We start from the raw sequence: 18,062 nt of genomic DNA, 5'->3' as shown, positions 1-18,062 counted from the left end.
ACATACTCCAATCCGCTTCCTGGAGTTTTTCTGGAAGTTCCAACATGTTGAGGTTAACAAACCTAGCCAAGTTGCGGAACTTGCCATTCCATTCAACATAGAGCTCTTGGAGTTCCTTGATGACCTTTTGATCTTCATCTAAGGTTGCTCTAGCTTCTCTGTACAACCTCTTCCAGTACACGCAATCATTTTTTAGGAGTAAGTAGGCTGCATCACCTTCTTGGCTCTCCAAAACTGCAAACCTCCTAGTAGCTTCTTCCAACTGGTACCTGAGATGGTGACAGTTTCTTTCAGCTTCTTCCTTTTGGAGGATCTCGCGATACAACTTTTCCTCGCATTTCTTCAGAGCTTCCCTCAAGTCACGGATTTGTGCCTCAAAGTCAAGCTTAATTTCTATTTTATCCATGAGAGATTTATCCAACAGCCTCCCTAACTCACAAATCCTATACTCAGCTTTCTTGAGCTCCTCCTTCCTGGTTCGGATCACTGATGTGGAACCCAATAGGATATGATCAAGATCATCTTTCTGGTCTTCCAAAAGCCTAGCTCTCTTGTTTCTATCCTCAAGTTCTTGGGCTTTTCCCTTACGTTCCTCTTTCAAATTATGATTTTCCAAGATAACTCGGTTCATCTAAATTCGTAATTCGGCATTCTCCACTTCGAGCTCCTTAACCTTAGTAACGAGTTTCTCCATGTCCTCAGGGAGTATGGGCTCGGGCTCAGGAGTTTTAGGAAGAGCTGGAGCCTTTAAGATATATGGCAACTGGATTTTCTCAACTCTTTCTTTCACCCATTGCGTGTAAGGTTCTTTGGCAAGAATGTTTCTCTTTCCACACTCTTTACCCATTCTTACAACCTTTAACCAAGCCTTTCGTACTGCTCTTACATCAGGATTGCTTGCTTGGATGTCGGAGAGCACAAATGGCTGTAAGTCCTTTGCGTCAGGAGGACCATCCATGGAGTAACCGTGTTGTAATTGAGATAACATAGGGTTATAGTTGATGCAACCCTTGGTACCCAACAACGGTACATTAGGAAATTCCCCACAGCTGACTATAATGTCTGGGGTTTCCCACTCTCGGATATACCATCTGATGGAACTCACGGTGAGAGAAGCTACTTTCTGAGGAGACTTAAGTTCTTTTGCCACAAAAGGACCTTCTTCAGGCATGTGTTGCATGAACCAAGTGTAAAGCAAAGGAGCACAACACAATAACATTCCACCCCTCTTTTCATGTCGAGAGTGAAGGGCATAGTAAATATCAGCTAAGAGAAATGGTACTGGATTGCCAGAGAGAAAAACTTCTATGGCCACTTGATCCACAAATTTTTCAACATTTGGGAATAACACAATCCCATGGATCAATAAAGCCACCACAGCATAGAATGCATTCCAATTTCCACTTTTCTTGAACTTTAGAGCTAAATCCTCCAAAAACATCGCGGCAAAACCTTTGCAACCCCCTTTTTCAGCCCAATTGTCTCGAACAGTCGGGACATTGATGCTTAGGGCCGAAGCTATCTTCTTTGGGCCCATATCTTCTTCGAGCTTTGGAAACGGATTAAAATCTTTCAACTTGAGTCCCACGATCCTCTCAACTTCTTCCAAAGTTGGAGCTAGCTGGAAATCAGCGAATGTGAAACAACGCAGAGGGGAATCATAATATTGTGCCAGAGAGCTGATAATTCCATAGTCAACTTTCTTATTTAGAAGGCTCAAAATCTTCCCATAGTTTTTTCCGAACTCATCACGTCTGCTGAGAGACAAATCAGAGATCAAACCCTTCAGATTGTCCAACTTGGGTTCCTTGTACTTAAGCGTGAAAGTGTGTCTCACTGAAGTTGTCATTTTCAAGTTCTCAATTCCTGAAACAAATAAGAGGTAACTAAGAGTTTTCTTTTTATGATGTTGATGCAATGAATGTAATGCATTTTTTTTGTATAGGTTCAATAGGCTTAAAGCATGGATAAGTCTGATTGCTTTGTATGGAACATGGTTCTCACCAGGTATGGTCTAAGGTTTTTTTTTTTTTTTGAAAAAGTTCCTAGAGTCATGGATCCATTAAACTGTTTGCTACCTGCGGCAACTTACTTGTCGGGCATCAACTCCATCTAAAGAATCTACTCTAAGTGAGGTTCTCGCATCGATCTAACGAGAAATACATCTCGCAGACCCACACTACGCAACCATCTTTCCTAGTGGGGTAAAGAACTAAGGTTCTACAAATGGTTCTCAGAGTCATGGATCCTAAAGAAAACATCGAAGCTTACGGCAACTTACTTGCCGAGCGACAACATCCTCTCAAGAATCTACTCTAAGTGAGGTTCTCGTACCGACCCAACGAGAAATACATCTCGCGGACCCGCACTACTCAACCTCGTCCTATCTTATGTTTTTACTCAAGACTCGGGTAAAAAGTCTTTCCCACAAGGTTTGCAATCAGAATATCCAAGTACCAAACCACAATCGAACCAATACAACAGATTCATATCAATATGACAATAGAGATAGTAAAAACAATAAAGAAAAGCCACATAGGTAAACAAACAAAGGCACACAAACGACCTAACTAGGCTTGACTCGCTTAGGGATTGGGTGTTCTTCCCCAGCAGAGTCGCCATCTGTCGCACCTCGAAAAAAAATGGGGATACGACTACAAAGCGAAGCGCGATCGCACGCTCGCAATGATTGACTGAACAGAGTCGCCACCGAACTTTATTTATTCCTAAAAATAAAAGGGGAAATATCGATAAAACCCAAGACAAATGAAAGGATAAGATATGGTCATCGCAACCAATATCAGGGTTCGGGAGTCGATTACGCAAGGGGAAGGTATTAGCACCCCTCACGTCCGTTGTACTCAACGGGAACCATTAGGTCAGTTGTGTGCGTTAATGTTAGTTTGAAATATTAGGCTTTTCAAATTATTAGGTGGGAAAGAAAGAGTAAAAGAGAGGAAAATGTTTTTGGATTTTTTAACGAAGGACTAAACCTAAGTTTTTTATTAGTGGGCCTGACAAGATTTATAAATCCTACTCCTACGTATCTCAAAAGAGAAATCAAGGCTTACGTAGTTCTGGGTAGAAAAATGTTTGTTTGTTGGTCGATTTTGGCGAAAGCTATATTGTATTAATCGACGAAAACATTGTTTTACCCAAAACAGATGAGGAGTGGACGCATACCACACATCGAACGGATTTATAAATCTACATTCGGAAAAGCGTCATCTATCTCTACTCAACAATCGTGGCCGAAACATTGTTTTGTATCTCTTAAGACATTATATCTTTCAAAAAAGGTTCTTTGATTAATCGCACGGCGGCGAGAAAAGAGTTTGGTTATTGGATTGAAAAAAAATGGATTTAATTGTGGGTTTCAGGATGTGGATTTTAGAAATAATCCGGGACTAATCTAAATATCAATTTAAATAATAATAACAAATCAACAAAAAACAAATTAAAAATCAAATTAATCTATAATTCGTTAAAATTACTTTGATATCAACTCTAACATTCATTTGGAAATTAAAATCAATTAGAGTTTGAATCATTAGTAAAATAAACAATTAAGATTAAATTGAAATTTGGAATTAAACTTAATTCGAAATTAAAATCAAATTGAAAATTAAAAAAGTCAAATAATTAAAATCTAATTTATAATAAAACACCATGATCAAGAAGCTAGATACTGACCAATGTCTGTTAATAAAAAAATGGATTTGGGAATGAATGTATGCAAATGAATTTTAGGCCAAATGCCAAATAAAAATAAAAAAATTCAGGACCAAAATCGGGGTATGACAACCTCCTCACGTTTGGTCAGCCTAGGGTCTGGTTGGCTGTTGACCTGTGTCACGTGGGTTCTGGTTGTTGTGTGACACATTTGCAAGGAAGGATTCATCTCTCTCATTCCTAAGGGTGAATCTAATCTGGAAAGATTCTCAAATCTATTGAGGTGACTGCAAGCAGAAGATGCTGACACAAGAAGAGTATTTTCAAAATATTCTTTTGATGGAAGTATCTGAAAGGATAATTGGGAAAGGAATTAAGATCAATGTCTACTTGTGCCAAGTACAAGTATTTAATTGATTATCCTTGGAGCTCAAGATAACTGATGTTCTTAAAGATGTTGGAACATCTCTTCTTCAAGATCCTGTGCAGAATCACAGGAAGGATAGTACATTGGTGTATGATCTATCTCTTTGGTGGCAGCGAAAGCATATGATCTCCCAAAAGGTTTCCTGGCAAGAAACTTGTTCAGCCTTGGTGTGTACAAGAAGAAGAAGACATCATAGTCTTGATGGTGGTTACTTGGATCAGTTTATTTCTGATCTAGGTAATGAAGTGCATTGACTAATGCACACTGTGGAGTTAAGAACAAGTGGCAGCATTCTTGACATCATGGAAACATCCTTGCCTTAGGACGTGGAATCCTTGGTATAGCTGAGGGGTTAGTTGCTAACTGGTCCTTCTGAAGACTCATGCACCAGAGTGTCTGATGTCTTTGGAGAAGAAGCAGGGATTCATCAAGGTGTGAACTTGGATGACTTAACTGCAAACCTGCAGGATGGAGGTTGTTTACTCAAACTTGGTTCCACAATCAAGTCTATGAGAACATTAAACTCTTGTTCTGTGAAGGGAGGAAGCTCTTTCAAGTGGCAGAAGAAGGAGCTGAATTCAACAGCTGGATGTCAAAACACAATGTTGTGACATTTGGTTCAACATCAGATTCTTAGTTGGTGAAGTGGCACATCAACTTGAGATAGAAGGGTCTGCAGGGTTGTAGATTGGACACTTCAACAGGCTTGAAGTTCAAATCTCACTTGGAAGGTCAGAATATCTTTGGGAGAAGTCTGATAAACTTAGAGAGGTCAAAAAGTGGCATTTGACTTGTTCATATGAGGATTCATGAAGGAGGTAATCAACCAGTGGCAGTTGGTCTACCTCAGAAGTGAGTTCGAAGAATCAAGATAATCAACATATGGCAGCTGATTATTCTTGAGGAAAGTCTGAGACAAATTACTTTTGAGCAGAAAAGTAGTAAGTTGAAGACAAAAGGAGGTGTTTTCTATTCATCCCTTGGAGCTTGTGGTAGGAGTTCTGAGCCATCTATGGAAGATTATCTCTTGTAATGGGACGAAAATGTATATGTCTGTCGCATCACGCGAAAAACCGGCGGGAAAACAAAGAAACAACAGAGCCGCCACCGTGCGTTATTTATCCCAAAAGAGGGAAAGGAAACGCTCGAAGTAAACCTGGGAAAGAACATGGTCTCGCGACCAAAGAGAATGGGTTCGGGAGTCGGTTATGCGAAGGGAAGGTATTAGCACCCCTACGCATCCTTCGTACTCGACGGGATCCACGCACAATAGAAAGGAAAATTGGTTGCTAAACACTGCTCACACTCACACACACACTGGCTGAAAGAGACACAAGAAAACAGACAAACTGACTCGGCAGGATACTGCATCCTGGGCCTACTTAGTCTATCAGGCATAGACATCAGAGTCGAAGTAGTTCGGACTGGGGAGACGACACATGCTCGCTAGGATATCGCATCCTATGCATACGTATCTTCTCGGACGAGAGAAGAATCAGAGCATTCGTAGCTCGGCTGACACGCACACAAACAAACACAGGCAAAGGCAAACGTGGAGCCTGAATGCCAATCACTGGATTTACATCAGCATCCGAACCAACACACACGCACACTGGAACCCAAATGCCACTCGATGGACTTACATCAGCTTCCAAGCACACAACAAGGCAACAAGTTAATAGGGAGTCGGGGACTCGAGCCTATAACTGTCAAGCACACACTCAAACAAACAGACAACAGATTGCTAAGGAGTCAGGCACTCGAGCCTAGCAACTGTCAAACAACACACACAAAAGGAAAAAAGGGCGCCCGGAGAGATCAACTCAATCTCCTGCCTACATACTTCATCTGGTATGAAGATCAGGGCGATGTAGTTCCCCTACGGAGGGATAAAGGACTAGCCTAACCAGATAACAGAGGGAGACACAACTAGGGAGACTACGACTCGAGCCTAGATGTTATCATGCAAAATCATCCCTAAGTTAAGGTTTCTAGCTAACCGGCACAGGGAGCCAGCCTATCCTAGTCATGACTTGCACAGGAAGCAAGCCACACCTACACTTAACTTGCACAGGAAGCAAGCCAAGCAAAACCTAACTTGCACAGGAAGCAAGTCTAAACTAACCCTAACTTGCACAGGAAGCAAGTCAAACAATCCTAACTTGCACAGGAAGCAAGTCAAACAATCCTACAAGCACAAATAGCACACACTATACACAAGCAAGTGGCTCAAACAAGGGTTAGGTTTTAGTCGAGGGGTCATATCAACCTCAACAAACAAACCTCTGGAACTGGGTGAATGTGCTCTTAACCTTGCCATTGAGGGGCTAAGGTGAAGCAGATGAAAGGTGAGTGAAGGTAAGACTCCACAGCTCTTATCCCTGGCCTGGGAGAGCTCAAGACAAGAATGTGTGGGTTCAGAAAGTGGGAACCCTTCTACACATTTGATACTGACTCAACTGTACAATTGTACAAGATCTTGGGTTTGTATCTGCAATGCATCAACACAGTGGTGTGAGCAAAGCAGATGACACACTGAATAGCAGGGGATAGGTTGCTTATCCCTTGGGTTCTGCCAATTGCCTCTTCACTTAGGAGGTCTTTGACTCTATGCAAGGACAAAATTAAACAATCACAAACATTGCCTCTTAAGGAGGACTTCAGACAGTTGCCTGGCCAAGTAACAGGCCAGGTCTTCCAGACTACATGAAGAAAAATAGATATACCTCAATGCAAATTGCTTATACAAGCAAAGCAAAGCAAAAAAGTTCACAAGGAACTAAGCAGCTAAAAGCACCTGAAATAGTCAAGCAGATGTTAGTATGCAACTTTAAAACAAAGCAAAAAGAAACAGACATCAACAGTTAATTGGGGGCCAATGGATGTGCAAGGCACAAGGCTCAAGGCATGTGAGCCAAGCCACCTACAAAACAAACAAGTTAGACAAGGATATTTAAGCAAGCTCAATCAAAAAGAAATGGTCTCATTGGTCACTTGTTGGTCAACCTGAAAACACAAGCTCAAAAGTGAGTAACAGGACCACTAGGACAAGCCTAGGGTCAAAAAGGAATGGAAAAGTCAAAACAGCAAAGGGCAAGCATCCAAAATCATGTTCAAACCATTAAGAAACACAACCAATTGGGTTCACATTCATATCAATCATCATCATCATTTCATGAACAAATTAGGTCAAAACATGGCATTTAGAAGCTCATAGAAGTCAACAGCAAGACTTGCATCAAAAGTAATCTTAAACATTTTCAAAAATCACCAAATAAATCATGATCAATCACAACCCACAGCATGGTAAGCATCTCAAATTTCATCTCATTTGGACAAGTGGAAGGCAGTCAATGAAAATCAGAAAGTCAAAGCAATTTTGAACATGCTCAATGAAGTCAACCAAACATGCATCAACTTAGAAAAATCATAAATCAGAAATGGTGTATGATAAATGAATGGGACTAAAACCATGGAAAAGATGAGGATGTCTAGTTATCTCATGTGAAATTTCATGTCCATCCAATAAAGTATGAGAATTTCACAAATGGAATGGGAACAAGTGTCACAAAAAGTCAACATATGACTAAACAGGGGAGAAAATCTCAAACAATTAGGAAATGCCACAAATAATTCCAAGAAAATTCACATATAAACTAGACATACAAAAGTAGGTTCATGCAAAAAATCAGATCAATTGGAGGTCAAGAAGCATGGTATCAAAAATCATCAAGTTGGACATCAATGGTGTGACACAAATTGTCACTCCCTAATTCAAAAAATCATATCTCACAAACCAGCAATGATAAATTCACAAACTCTACACCAAAATCACCATGAGTGTGTCTAGTTTAAGCACAAAAAATTTGGGAGCCATTGGATAAAGCATAACCATTTCACAAATGTTTTGGAAAAGTGTACAAAAATTGGTCACATGTCACAAACCCTAATAACAATTAAAATCCATTGATCCAAAAATTCTGGAAAAAATATGATTAAAAACTAGAGATTGTGATGAACACAACACAAAAATTCCCATGAAATTTGAGTTAAAATTGAGAGCTCTATGATTTTTTGAAGATAGCCATGCCAAGTGAAATAAAAATTGCAAAAGAAATTAAATTAATTGGTAATTAAATCCGGTAGTGGCATATGCGTAATTCCTGGGACATTTAAATGAAACGGTGTGCTGCATTTGGGGACGTGGCACGCTGTGATTTGCGCATGGCCATGAAATAGTGCTCCTCTTTAATATATATTTTATAGAAGGCGTTTAAATAACTGAATTGGCATTGCGCCCCAGTGGTAAAACACTTGGTATTTGAAGCTTTGAGGCAAAGGTCTGGGGTTCGAATCCCCCTCGCCCCAGGCCTTTTGGCATTTATTTGGAAACAAGGCAAGGCATATATACAAACGCGAAAACAAAAAGCAAAGCATGCCAATGAAGCAGTAGCAACGTGTTCATTAAAAAGAGAGGGTCAGCGCATAAGTGTGGGCCAGGCGTACAGCAATATCACGTGTTTCTTCATGAAACCACATGCGCAGCCAATAAGTAACCCAGGCGGATGTACGGCGTGGCAAATGAAAGCAGTCTCAGCATCATGTTGCAGAAAAAATATTTACAGCATTCATGTTAAAAAGAAAATGTCCAGTATATACATGTTCATCACTACAAACCCAGGTCAAAATTTTTTTTCTCCAAATTCAAAAAACAGGTATACCAATACGTGCATCTTCCATCACATGTTCACAATCCAACAATAGTTTTCAATGATTTATGCTAGCATGAGAGAAACAAACCAAAACACATTCACATATGAAACTTTGAGACAACATATCTCCACAAATACTCAACCGTTTTCAGTGACTCAAAGCTCATAATGATCAGGATAAAGAGATCTACGCATTACACACCATGATTTTGGAAAAAAGAGGATTCGAAATCTTACCTATTTTTGAAGCAGTTTGTGAAACAGCAATGGTTTGAAGGCTTTGGCTTGAAACAGATGCTTTAACAACTCCCAGGAGGTGAATGGTGAAGCTGTTTTGGCTCAATGATGCTTGAAATGGAGGAACACGAATGCTACCATGGCCGATGCCTCTTTAAAACAGCAGTGGGAGAGGAGCTTCCAGTTGGAAAAATAAGGTTGCAATGTGCTCACAAGGTTGTTTGAATGATGTTTTAGGCAAGGCAAGGCTTAGTTTCTTTGGAGTTTTTGACAGACTTTACAAAATGAAGAATGAGCCAAATGAGAGAGAGAGAGATTTTTTTTCTGTTAGAATGTGGCTGCCATTAGTGGTTTCCAATGACAGAAAATGATCATAAAATCTGCTATGTGATGGTACCAAGCATGGTTCATGGATATGTGGGATATGGTGGTTGAATTTGTACTTTCTTTCCAAGTTTCAAGCAAGCTAGCATGGGCTACATGTACTTCATGGGAATGGCTTTGCAACATGACCAAAACCAAATTTCTGAGCTATTTCCATTGGCCAAATGGTAAAAAAAAAATGATTATATCAAAAAGTCAACCCTTGGTCAAACTTGAATTTAAATGAGACAAGTCAAAAAATGCCATTTTGATTGGCAAGGTTTTGGTGTATGAAATTTATATTTTTGGAAAGAGGGGAACAAATGTGACTTGTAGGAAAAAACCCCACCAAAATTGGCCAAATGGTTTGAGAGATATGGCCTTTTGAAGTTCAAGATTTTGTGAAAATGATTTGATCATAACTTGCCAACCATACATGGGAATTGAGAGTTCTTGGACTTTTTTGGAAATGGGAGAACAAGATCTTCAACTTTCATGTTGGACAAAAATTCATTTGAAGCTTGTATCATGATGTAAGTTTGAGGATCAAGACTTTCCATTTTGGGCAGGTTTCAGTTACAGGTCCAGTTTCCATTTTTGGAAATTTCTGATCTGGCTTCAAATTCTTCCATGATGGTGTTTGACATGATACATGAGGCCTATTTGGACATGAATGAGACCTCTCAAACCAATTTCCATTATCAAATCACTGATTAAATGGACAGTTGACCAACAGTTGACTTTTCTAGGGTTTTGGATGACTGAACCTCTTCTGATGAATTCCAAACCCTAATTCCTTGAGAACTTGACTTCAAATGATGTCCCAAGACATATGAACATGTTGGACCAACCCTAGGGCCTTGGCTCCTTGAGAAATGCACTTGCTTGCTTGGTTGACTGATCTCCTGATCAGTTTGACCTAATTCCTTGATTGGCTTGCACTTGAGGCAAAAGAGGCAATGCAATGCTATGCAATGGACCATGATATGCTATGACCTAATATGAAAATGTATGTACAATGATAGGTGCAAATTTGAGGTGCTACAGCTGCCCCTATTCAATCAGCTGGGAACCCGAATGGATGAGAGCAACGGCTGTCAGTCTTTCAGGGTAAACAGGGATTGAATACCAAGAACCGAAGAAATTTGCACTCTGCTGGATATGATACAAGGAGAGCCACGTCATTTACTGATGACGCCTGCAATTGACAACTTCAGAAAGGTGAAACCATTTACCGATGGTTAGAGACTGGTAACTTGATATTTACCGATATCAACTTCAGCAAAACCATTTACTGATGGCTGTTGGGAAACAAATCTGATGTAAAAGGAAGCAAGACCATTTACCGATGGTGGCCTCAAGGAAACTTGACATTTACCGATATCAACTTCAACTTGACCATTTACCGATGGCTACTGCGACTGGGGATCTGATATTTACCGATATCGAAGCATACGGGGCCATTTACCGATGGCGTCTCCACTTGGGGAGGAACAAAATCTTTGTGGTGTAATCAGACAAGACGTTTACCGACGACTTCTGGGGATCTTGATTTTATCAACAAGGAAACAAAGCATGACCAGACATTTACTGATGACTGGGATGAGACTCGATGTTTACCGACATCGAAAGATGATGTTTACCGACATCCAAAGAAATGACCAGACATTTACCGATGACTGGGGAACACTTCACTAAAGGAAAACAAATATTTGCAACTGGAAACCAGATAGGACATTTACCGATGACTCTACTGGGGATTTCTAGCCGGGGATTATCAGACATTTACCGATGACCGCAGAAAAGACTCGATGTTTACCGACATCGAAAGATGATGTTTACCGACATCAAAAAATGACCAGACATTTACCGATGACTGGGTGAGACTCGATGTTTACCGACACCGAAGCAATGGTGTTTACAGACACCAACAATAATAACCAGACATTTACTGACGACTGGAGAGAATACCCGATGTTTACAGACACCGAAACAATGGTGTTTACCGACACCAAAAATGATGACCAGACATTTACTGATGACTGGAGAGAATACCGATGTTTACAGACACCGAAACAATGGTGTTTACCGACACCAACAAAAGAAACACACGCGGGTGCTGATATGACACTTACCGGTATCACAAGAACGACATCTTAGATATATCAGGGCAAGGTTGACCACTTGCTGGGGGTCTCACTGAGGAGAAACAAACTTTCTGTCACCCACGGGTGAAGTAATAAACCTCCGTGGGATAATCAATCCTGAACGCTGTCAAGAGCAACTGTAGCAGACTTGCTGTGCTGATGTTGAATGAAATGATCCGCCTCTGCCGGGGATACGGTCTGGTGAGGTTAACACATGAATGCATATGTTTGAATTTTTCTATGGCATAATGCTCCATATTGAATGGAAATGCTACGCAGTTTGAGGATGCAATGATCACTACATGCAAAATGCAAAATGATGAAAAACTCCGGCTGGGGAGCCAAAACTGATCGGGTACTCCAACTCTGCGGGGAGACTCCTCTTGGGGAAATACTCTGCGGGGAACTCTGCTTGGGGAACGGTAAAGCGACTTCACACTCATGTTGGAGAATAGCACTGCTGCTGGGGGAAGGGTGAACTCCGCTGGGGATATCCTTCAGTCCACAGACAGGATAAATGCTGGAGATAAATTTCAATGAACCTGCCTTACTCGGGGAGGAAACGGCAAATACAGGCCTGCTGGGGATAGGCAATCCTTAGATCTGTTGGGGAATAGAAGGCACTATCCACAGACGTCTCCGCAGGGGAACATAGCTCTGATAGCTTCCAAACTTGCTTGGGGAAAATATCTGTTGAGGAAACGTCCTCACAGATGCCAATCTGAAAAACAGCACAACGAAATGCCCCAGGGGATACATGGACAAGATACGCTCAAGTGTCCTCAACATTCAAAATGATTTTCAAATGTTTTGTCTTTCTGCACATTATTGTGTAGCCTTCATGTTCTTATATGCAATGCTTATCAAAAATTCGGACATTTTTGCAAACAAAACAGTAAAAATAAAAACCAAAGAGCTATTTATCTGAATAACGACTTTTATTGATTGAAAATGTGCCTGAAGAGGCAAATACATCGGGACGCAACTCCTAGAAAGAGGTAATTGCGCATAAAAGGAAAAAATCTATCCTAATGGCAATGTGAACACGGCATCCACTATTTCCCAATTCTGTTATAACTCACAGATCATCAATTTTCCTCCCAACTCCTTGCTTTCTGAGAAGAATGACTGGACGGATCACATCTTTCGAGATGGCAGACGACAAAGCTTGATGAAGTACAGACAACTCAGACTGTAGTCTTCGCTTTAATCCCTAACTTTTGCCTGGATCGCCCTTTCGGGTTTTCAATCCACCGGGATACCCATTTTTGCCTAAGCCGCCCTTGCGGGTTTTCGACTTACCGGGTGTACAAATTCTTTTCATTTTATCCCTAATTTTTGCCCGAACCTTTCCTTTCTGTTTTTTGGTTCGCCGGGATGCCCTTTTTTTGCCTGGACTCTTTTTTTCTTTTTGTCCAGCGGGTCAATTTATGCGAAGTATTTTTTGACTACATCTGAGTTAACAGGAGACGGAACATCTTCACCATCCATAGTTGTAAGCATCAAGGCTCCACCGGAGAAGACCTTTTTCGCAACATATGGACCTTCATAATTAGGAGTCCACTTGCCCCTGTTATCTGCACCGGGAGGGAGGATCCTCTTCAAAACTAGATCACCGATCTGATAGCTTCGAGGACGCACTTTCTGATCAAAGGCTCGCTTCATCCTTCTCTGATACAACTGTCCATGACATACAGCTGCTAGCCGTCTCTCCTCGATAAGGCTCAACTCGTTAAACCTTGTTCGAATCCACTCGGCTTCGTCCAGCTTGACATCCAATAAAACTCTCAGAGAAGGAATCTCCACTTCAACGGGTAGGACAACTTCCATACCATACACAAGGGAGTAAGGGGTTGCCCCGGTCGACGTACGTACTGAGGTACGGTACCCATGCAAATCGAAAGGCAGCATCTCATGCCAATCCTTGTACGTGACGACCATCTTCTGCACAATCTTCTTGATATTCTTGTTTGCCGCTTCTACAACACCATTCATCTTCGGTCTGTAAGGAGAAGAATTGTGATGCTCAATCTTGAAATCTTTACAAAGCTCTTTCATCATCTTGTTGTTGAGATTCGAACCATTGTCAGTGATGATTCTCTCAGGAACTCCATAACGACATATGATTTCTTTCTTGATGAACCGGGTAACCACTTGTTTGGTAACGTTAGCATAGGACGCTGCTTCCACCCACTTGGTGAAATAGTCAATCGCAACCAAGATGAAGCGATGTCCATTCGAAGCAGTAGGCTCAATCTTCCCGATCATATCGATGCCCCACATGGCAAACGGCCAAGGCGAATTCATGACATTCAGAGGGCTTGGTGGTACATGCACCTTATCAGCATAGATTTGACACTTATGGCACTTCCGAGCATACTTGAAACAATCGGATTCCATAGTCATCCAGTAATAACCCGCTCTCAACAATTTCTTAGCCATTGCATGTCCGCCGGCATGAGTACCGAAGGAACCTTCATGAACTTCCTGCATTAACATGTCCGCCTCGGGTCTGTCCACGCATCTGAGCAAGACCATGTCAAAGTTTCTCTTATACAGCACATCATCCTGATTCAAATAAAAGCTTCCAGCTAGCCTTCTCAGGGTTTTCTTGTCATTCTTCGACGCACCTTCAGGATACTCCTGAGTCTTGAGGAAATTCTTGATGTCATAATACCACGGCTTCTCATCAATCACAACAGACTCGGCTGCAAACACATACGCAGGCCTCTCAAGTCGATTCACCGCAACATGTGGCACATGATTCCACCAATGAACTTTGATCATAGACGACAAAGTAGCCAAGGCATCAGCCATCTGATTCTCATCCCGGGGGACATGATACAACTTCACCTTCTTGAAGATCGTCAGTATTCTTCTGGTATAATCTCTATACGGAATTAAATGCGGCTGATTCGTATTCCAATCTCCATTGACTTGATTGACCACTAGAGCGGAATCTCCAAATATATCAAGAGTTTTGATCCTCAGATCAATGGCTTCTTCTATCCCCATGATACAAGCCTCATACTCAGCTTCGTTGTTGGTGACGTCAAACGTCAATCTGGCAGAAAAAGGTATATGAGCACCTTTAGGATTGATCAGCACTGCCCCAACACCGTTACCGTTCATATTCACAGCCCCATCAAACATCAGTGTCCATTTGTCATCCGGGTCCGGTCCTTCCTCGACAAGAGGCTCTTCGCAATCTTTCATCTTAAGATACATGATGTCTTCGTCAGGGAATTCAAACATCATAGGCTGATAATCTTCAATCGGTTGCTCGGCGAGGTAGTCTGACAGAATACTACCTTTGATGGCCTTCTGGGACGTGTACTGAATGTCATACTCTGTTAGAATCATCTGCCAACGGGCAACACGTCCGGTGAGAGCTGGTTTCTCAAAGATGTACTTTACTGGATCCATCTTAGAAATCAACAGAGTAGTATGGTTCAACATATACTGTCTCAGTCGGCGAGCAGCCCAGGCCAAAGCACAGCAAGTTTTCTCGAGCAGTGAATATCTTGTTTCACAGTCGGTAAACTTTTTGCTAAGGTAGTATATGGCATGCTCTTTTCGACCAGACTCGTCATGCTGTCCCAATACACACCCCATCGAGTTCTCCGTCACTGACAGGTACATTATCAGAGGTCTCCCTGGAACTGGAGGTATAAGGATTGGAGGTTTCTGTAAGTACTCTTTTATCTTGTCAAAAGCTTTCTGACAGTCATCATTCCACTTGATCGCTTGATTCTTTCTAAGCAGTTTGAAAATTGGTTCGCACGTGGCTGTTAGATGAGATATGAACCTTGCAATGTAGTTCAATCTCCCTAAAAACCCACGGACTTGCTTTTCCGTTTTCGGTTCAGGCATCTCTTGAATAGCTTTGACTTTTGCTGGATCAACCTCAATCCCTTTCTCACTGACAATGAAGCCTAAGAGCTTCCCTGATCTCACCCCAAACGTACACTTGTTCGGATTCAACCTCAGCTTGAACTTTCTCAACCGGTCAAACAGCTTCTGCAAATTAACAAGGTGCTCCTGTTCTGTCTGTGACTTCGCAATCATATCATCTACGTACACTTCAATTTCTTTGTGCATCATGTCATGAAAAAGAGTCGTCATTGCCCTCTGATAGGTAGCACCAGCATTCTTTAGCCCAAATGGCATCACCTTATAGTAGAACGTGCCCCAAGGTGTAATGAATGTCGTCTTTTCCATGTCCTCTGGCGCCATCTTGATCTGATTATATCCAGAGAAACCATCCATGAAAGAGAATACCGAGGATTGAGCCGTATTGTCAACCAATACATCAATGTGAGGTAATGGGAAATCATCTTTCGGACTCGCTCTATTCAAATCCCGGTAATCGACACACATTCTGACTTTACCATCCTTCTTCGGCACAGGAACGATGTTGGCCACCCATGGTGGATAACTGGTAACAGCCAGAAAACCCGCATCCCACTGCTTCTGAACCTCTTCCTTGATCTTAGTTGCCATGTCAGGACTCGTTCTACGAAGCTTCTGCTTGACCGAAGGACATCCTTCTCTAAGAGGTAATCGATGCACCACAATGTCTGTATCCAAACCAGGCATATCTTGATATGACCAGGCGAATATCTCCACATATTCTCTCAGCATCTCAATCAGCCTCCTCTTGACAGAGTCCTCTAAAGCAGCCCCAATCTTGATTTCTCTTTTGGCGTCCTCAGTACCCAAATTAACAACCTCCAACTCCTCCTGATGAGGTTGGATGACCCTTTCCTCCTGCCTCAGCAATCTGACCAATTCTGCAGGAAGTTCACAGTCTTCCTCACTCTCCTCTTCAGCTTGGTAGATGGGATTGTCGAAATCATAATGAGCCATAACAGAACTGTTCATAGTGAATGCCATAAGATCGCTTCTGCATGTTTAATGCTTTGTTTTAGAAAAAGAGTTCAAAAAAAGTCACAAAAAACAAAAACATTGCCATTTTTATTGTTTTGAAAGAAAGATGAAAACAAAAAATAGAAAGATAGGGATCACAAAGTTTGATTGCAAAAAAATGTCCTTCATTAATGATAATCATTAAAACATGATGAGGCCCTACAATGAATCACTACGCCTTGGGCAGATCGTAGGATTTTCATGCAAAATGACAAAACAACAGAAAATTACTCTGTCAGAAGAGTAACTTGAACCACTTCTTCAGCCGTCCAGTTGTTGATAGACCCCCCTGGTGCACACGGGCGAACCCAGTTGTTCAAATCACAATCACTGTCACAGTCTTCACTACCGGTTGCAGAGACGTCGCCATGATTCATCAGCCCAGCGCTGGTAAAGGTACTCGGACCCGCTTGACCATTCTGCTCTGCTTGGAGAGGTTCATAACCAACGCCGAATTTGTCTTCTTTAACCGACAAATCCACCATCTTGCCCCAGCCTTCAGCGTTGCCAGAATCAACGACCTCCTTAGCCTGCTTGTAAGAAGTAATTGAAGCACTTGGCTTCCTCTGTTCGGCGTACGCCACTTTCTCAAGAGCCACAGTCTCAAACGCCTGGCATAAGGTTTCGTGGATCTCGCCATCCACCTCAACATATTTGAACGAGGATAGATGACTCACCAGAATCTCTTCTTCGCCGCACACAGTCACAATCTGACCGTTCCAGACATACTTGAGCTTTTGATGGAGAGTCGACGAGACTGCCCCTGCTGCATGAATCCATGGACGCCCCAATAAACAACTGTAGGCGGGCTGGATGTCCATAACATAGAAGATGATATCGAACACCTCAGGACCTATCTTCACAGGCAAGGTAACTTCCCCACACACAGAACGTTTGGAGCCGTCGAAAGCACGAACGATCAGGTCACTGGGATTAAGCACAAACCCTTCCACGTCAATCTTCTTCAGAATCTGCTTAGGCAGCACATTCAGCGATGACCCGGTGTCTTCCAATACGTGAGACAACACTGCCCCCTTGCACTCCATGGTGATGTGCAAGGCTTTGTTATGGTTTCGCCCTTCAGGCGGTAAGTCCAGGTTGGTGAATCCCACACCGTGCCTGGTGCTCACATTGGCCATCACACCCTCCAGTTGATTGACAGAAATCTCCTGAGGCACGTAAGCCAGATTCAACATCTTCAGCAAGGCATTACGGTGTGCCTCGGAGCACAACAACAGTGAAAGTATAGAAATCTTGGACGGAGTTTGATTCAACTGATCTACAATCTTGTAGTCACTCTTCTTGATTATTTTCATGAACTCCTCCACGTCCTTCTCAAATGACCCCTCGGGCGCTTCCTTCTGGACAGGCTCTTCCTCAACCACAGCTTGCTTACCCTTTGCTTTGGCGAGAGCCTCAGCATTATTGTCCCTCAAAGGCTGCGGTGCGAACAGACGACCGCTTCTGGTAAAACCTCCTGGACCCCCTACATTATCCACAGCTGGACCAACAGTTGCAGGAACTCTATTCGGTAAACCAATTGTCACTGGAGTTTGATTCACTGGTCTCGTCTGA

At 42.1% G+C, this 18,062-nt stretch overlaps 1 protein-coding gene across 1 annotated transcript; it reads right to left on the bottom strand.

Annotated features, from left to right (window-relative positions):
* Window positions 1–631: 631 nt before the first annotated feature.
* On the bottom strand, window positions 632–1,849 carry LOC127096247 (uncharacterized). The gene is made up of 2 exons (XM_051034841.1): window positions 1,106–1,849; window positions 632–1,009 (listed from the first exon to the last, which is right to left on the bottom strand). The coding sequence occupies exons 1-2, from the start codon at window positions 1,847–1,849 to the stop codon at window positions 632–634; spliced, it is 1,122 nt and encodes a 373-aa protein (XP_050890798.1).
* Window positions 1,850–18,062: the final 16,213 nt, after the last annotated feature.

The sequence above is a fragment of the Lathyrus oleraceus genome, chromosome 6, assembly GCF_024323335.1.
Source record: "Lathyrus oleraceus cultivar Zhongwan6 chromosome 6, CAAS_Psat_ZW6_1.0, whole genome shotgun sequence".
Lineage (NCBI taxonomy): Eukaryota > Viridiplantae > Streptophyta > Magnoliopsida > Fabales > Fabaceae > Lathyrus > Lathyrus oleraceus.
The sequence above is the reverse complement of the archived record's forward strand: the minus strand, read 5'-3'. Positions and strand labels throughout refer to the sequence as shown.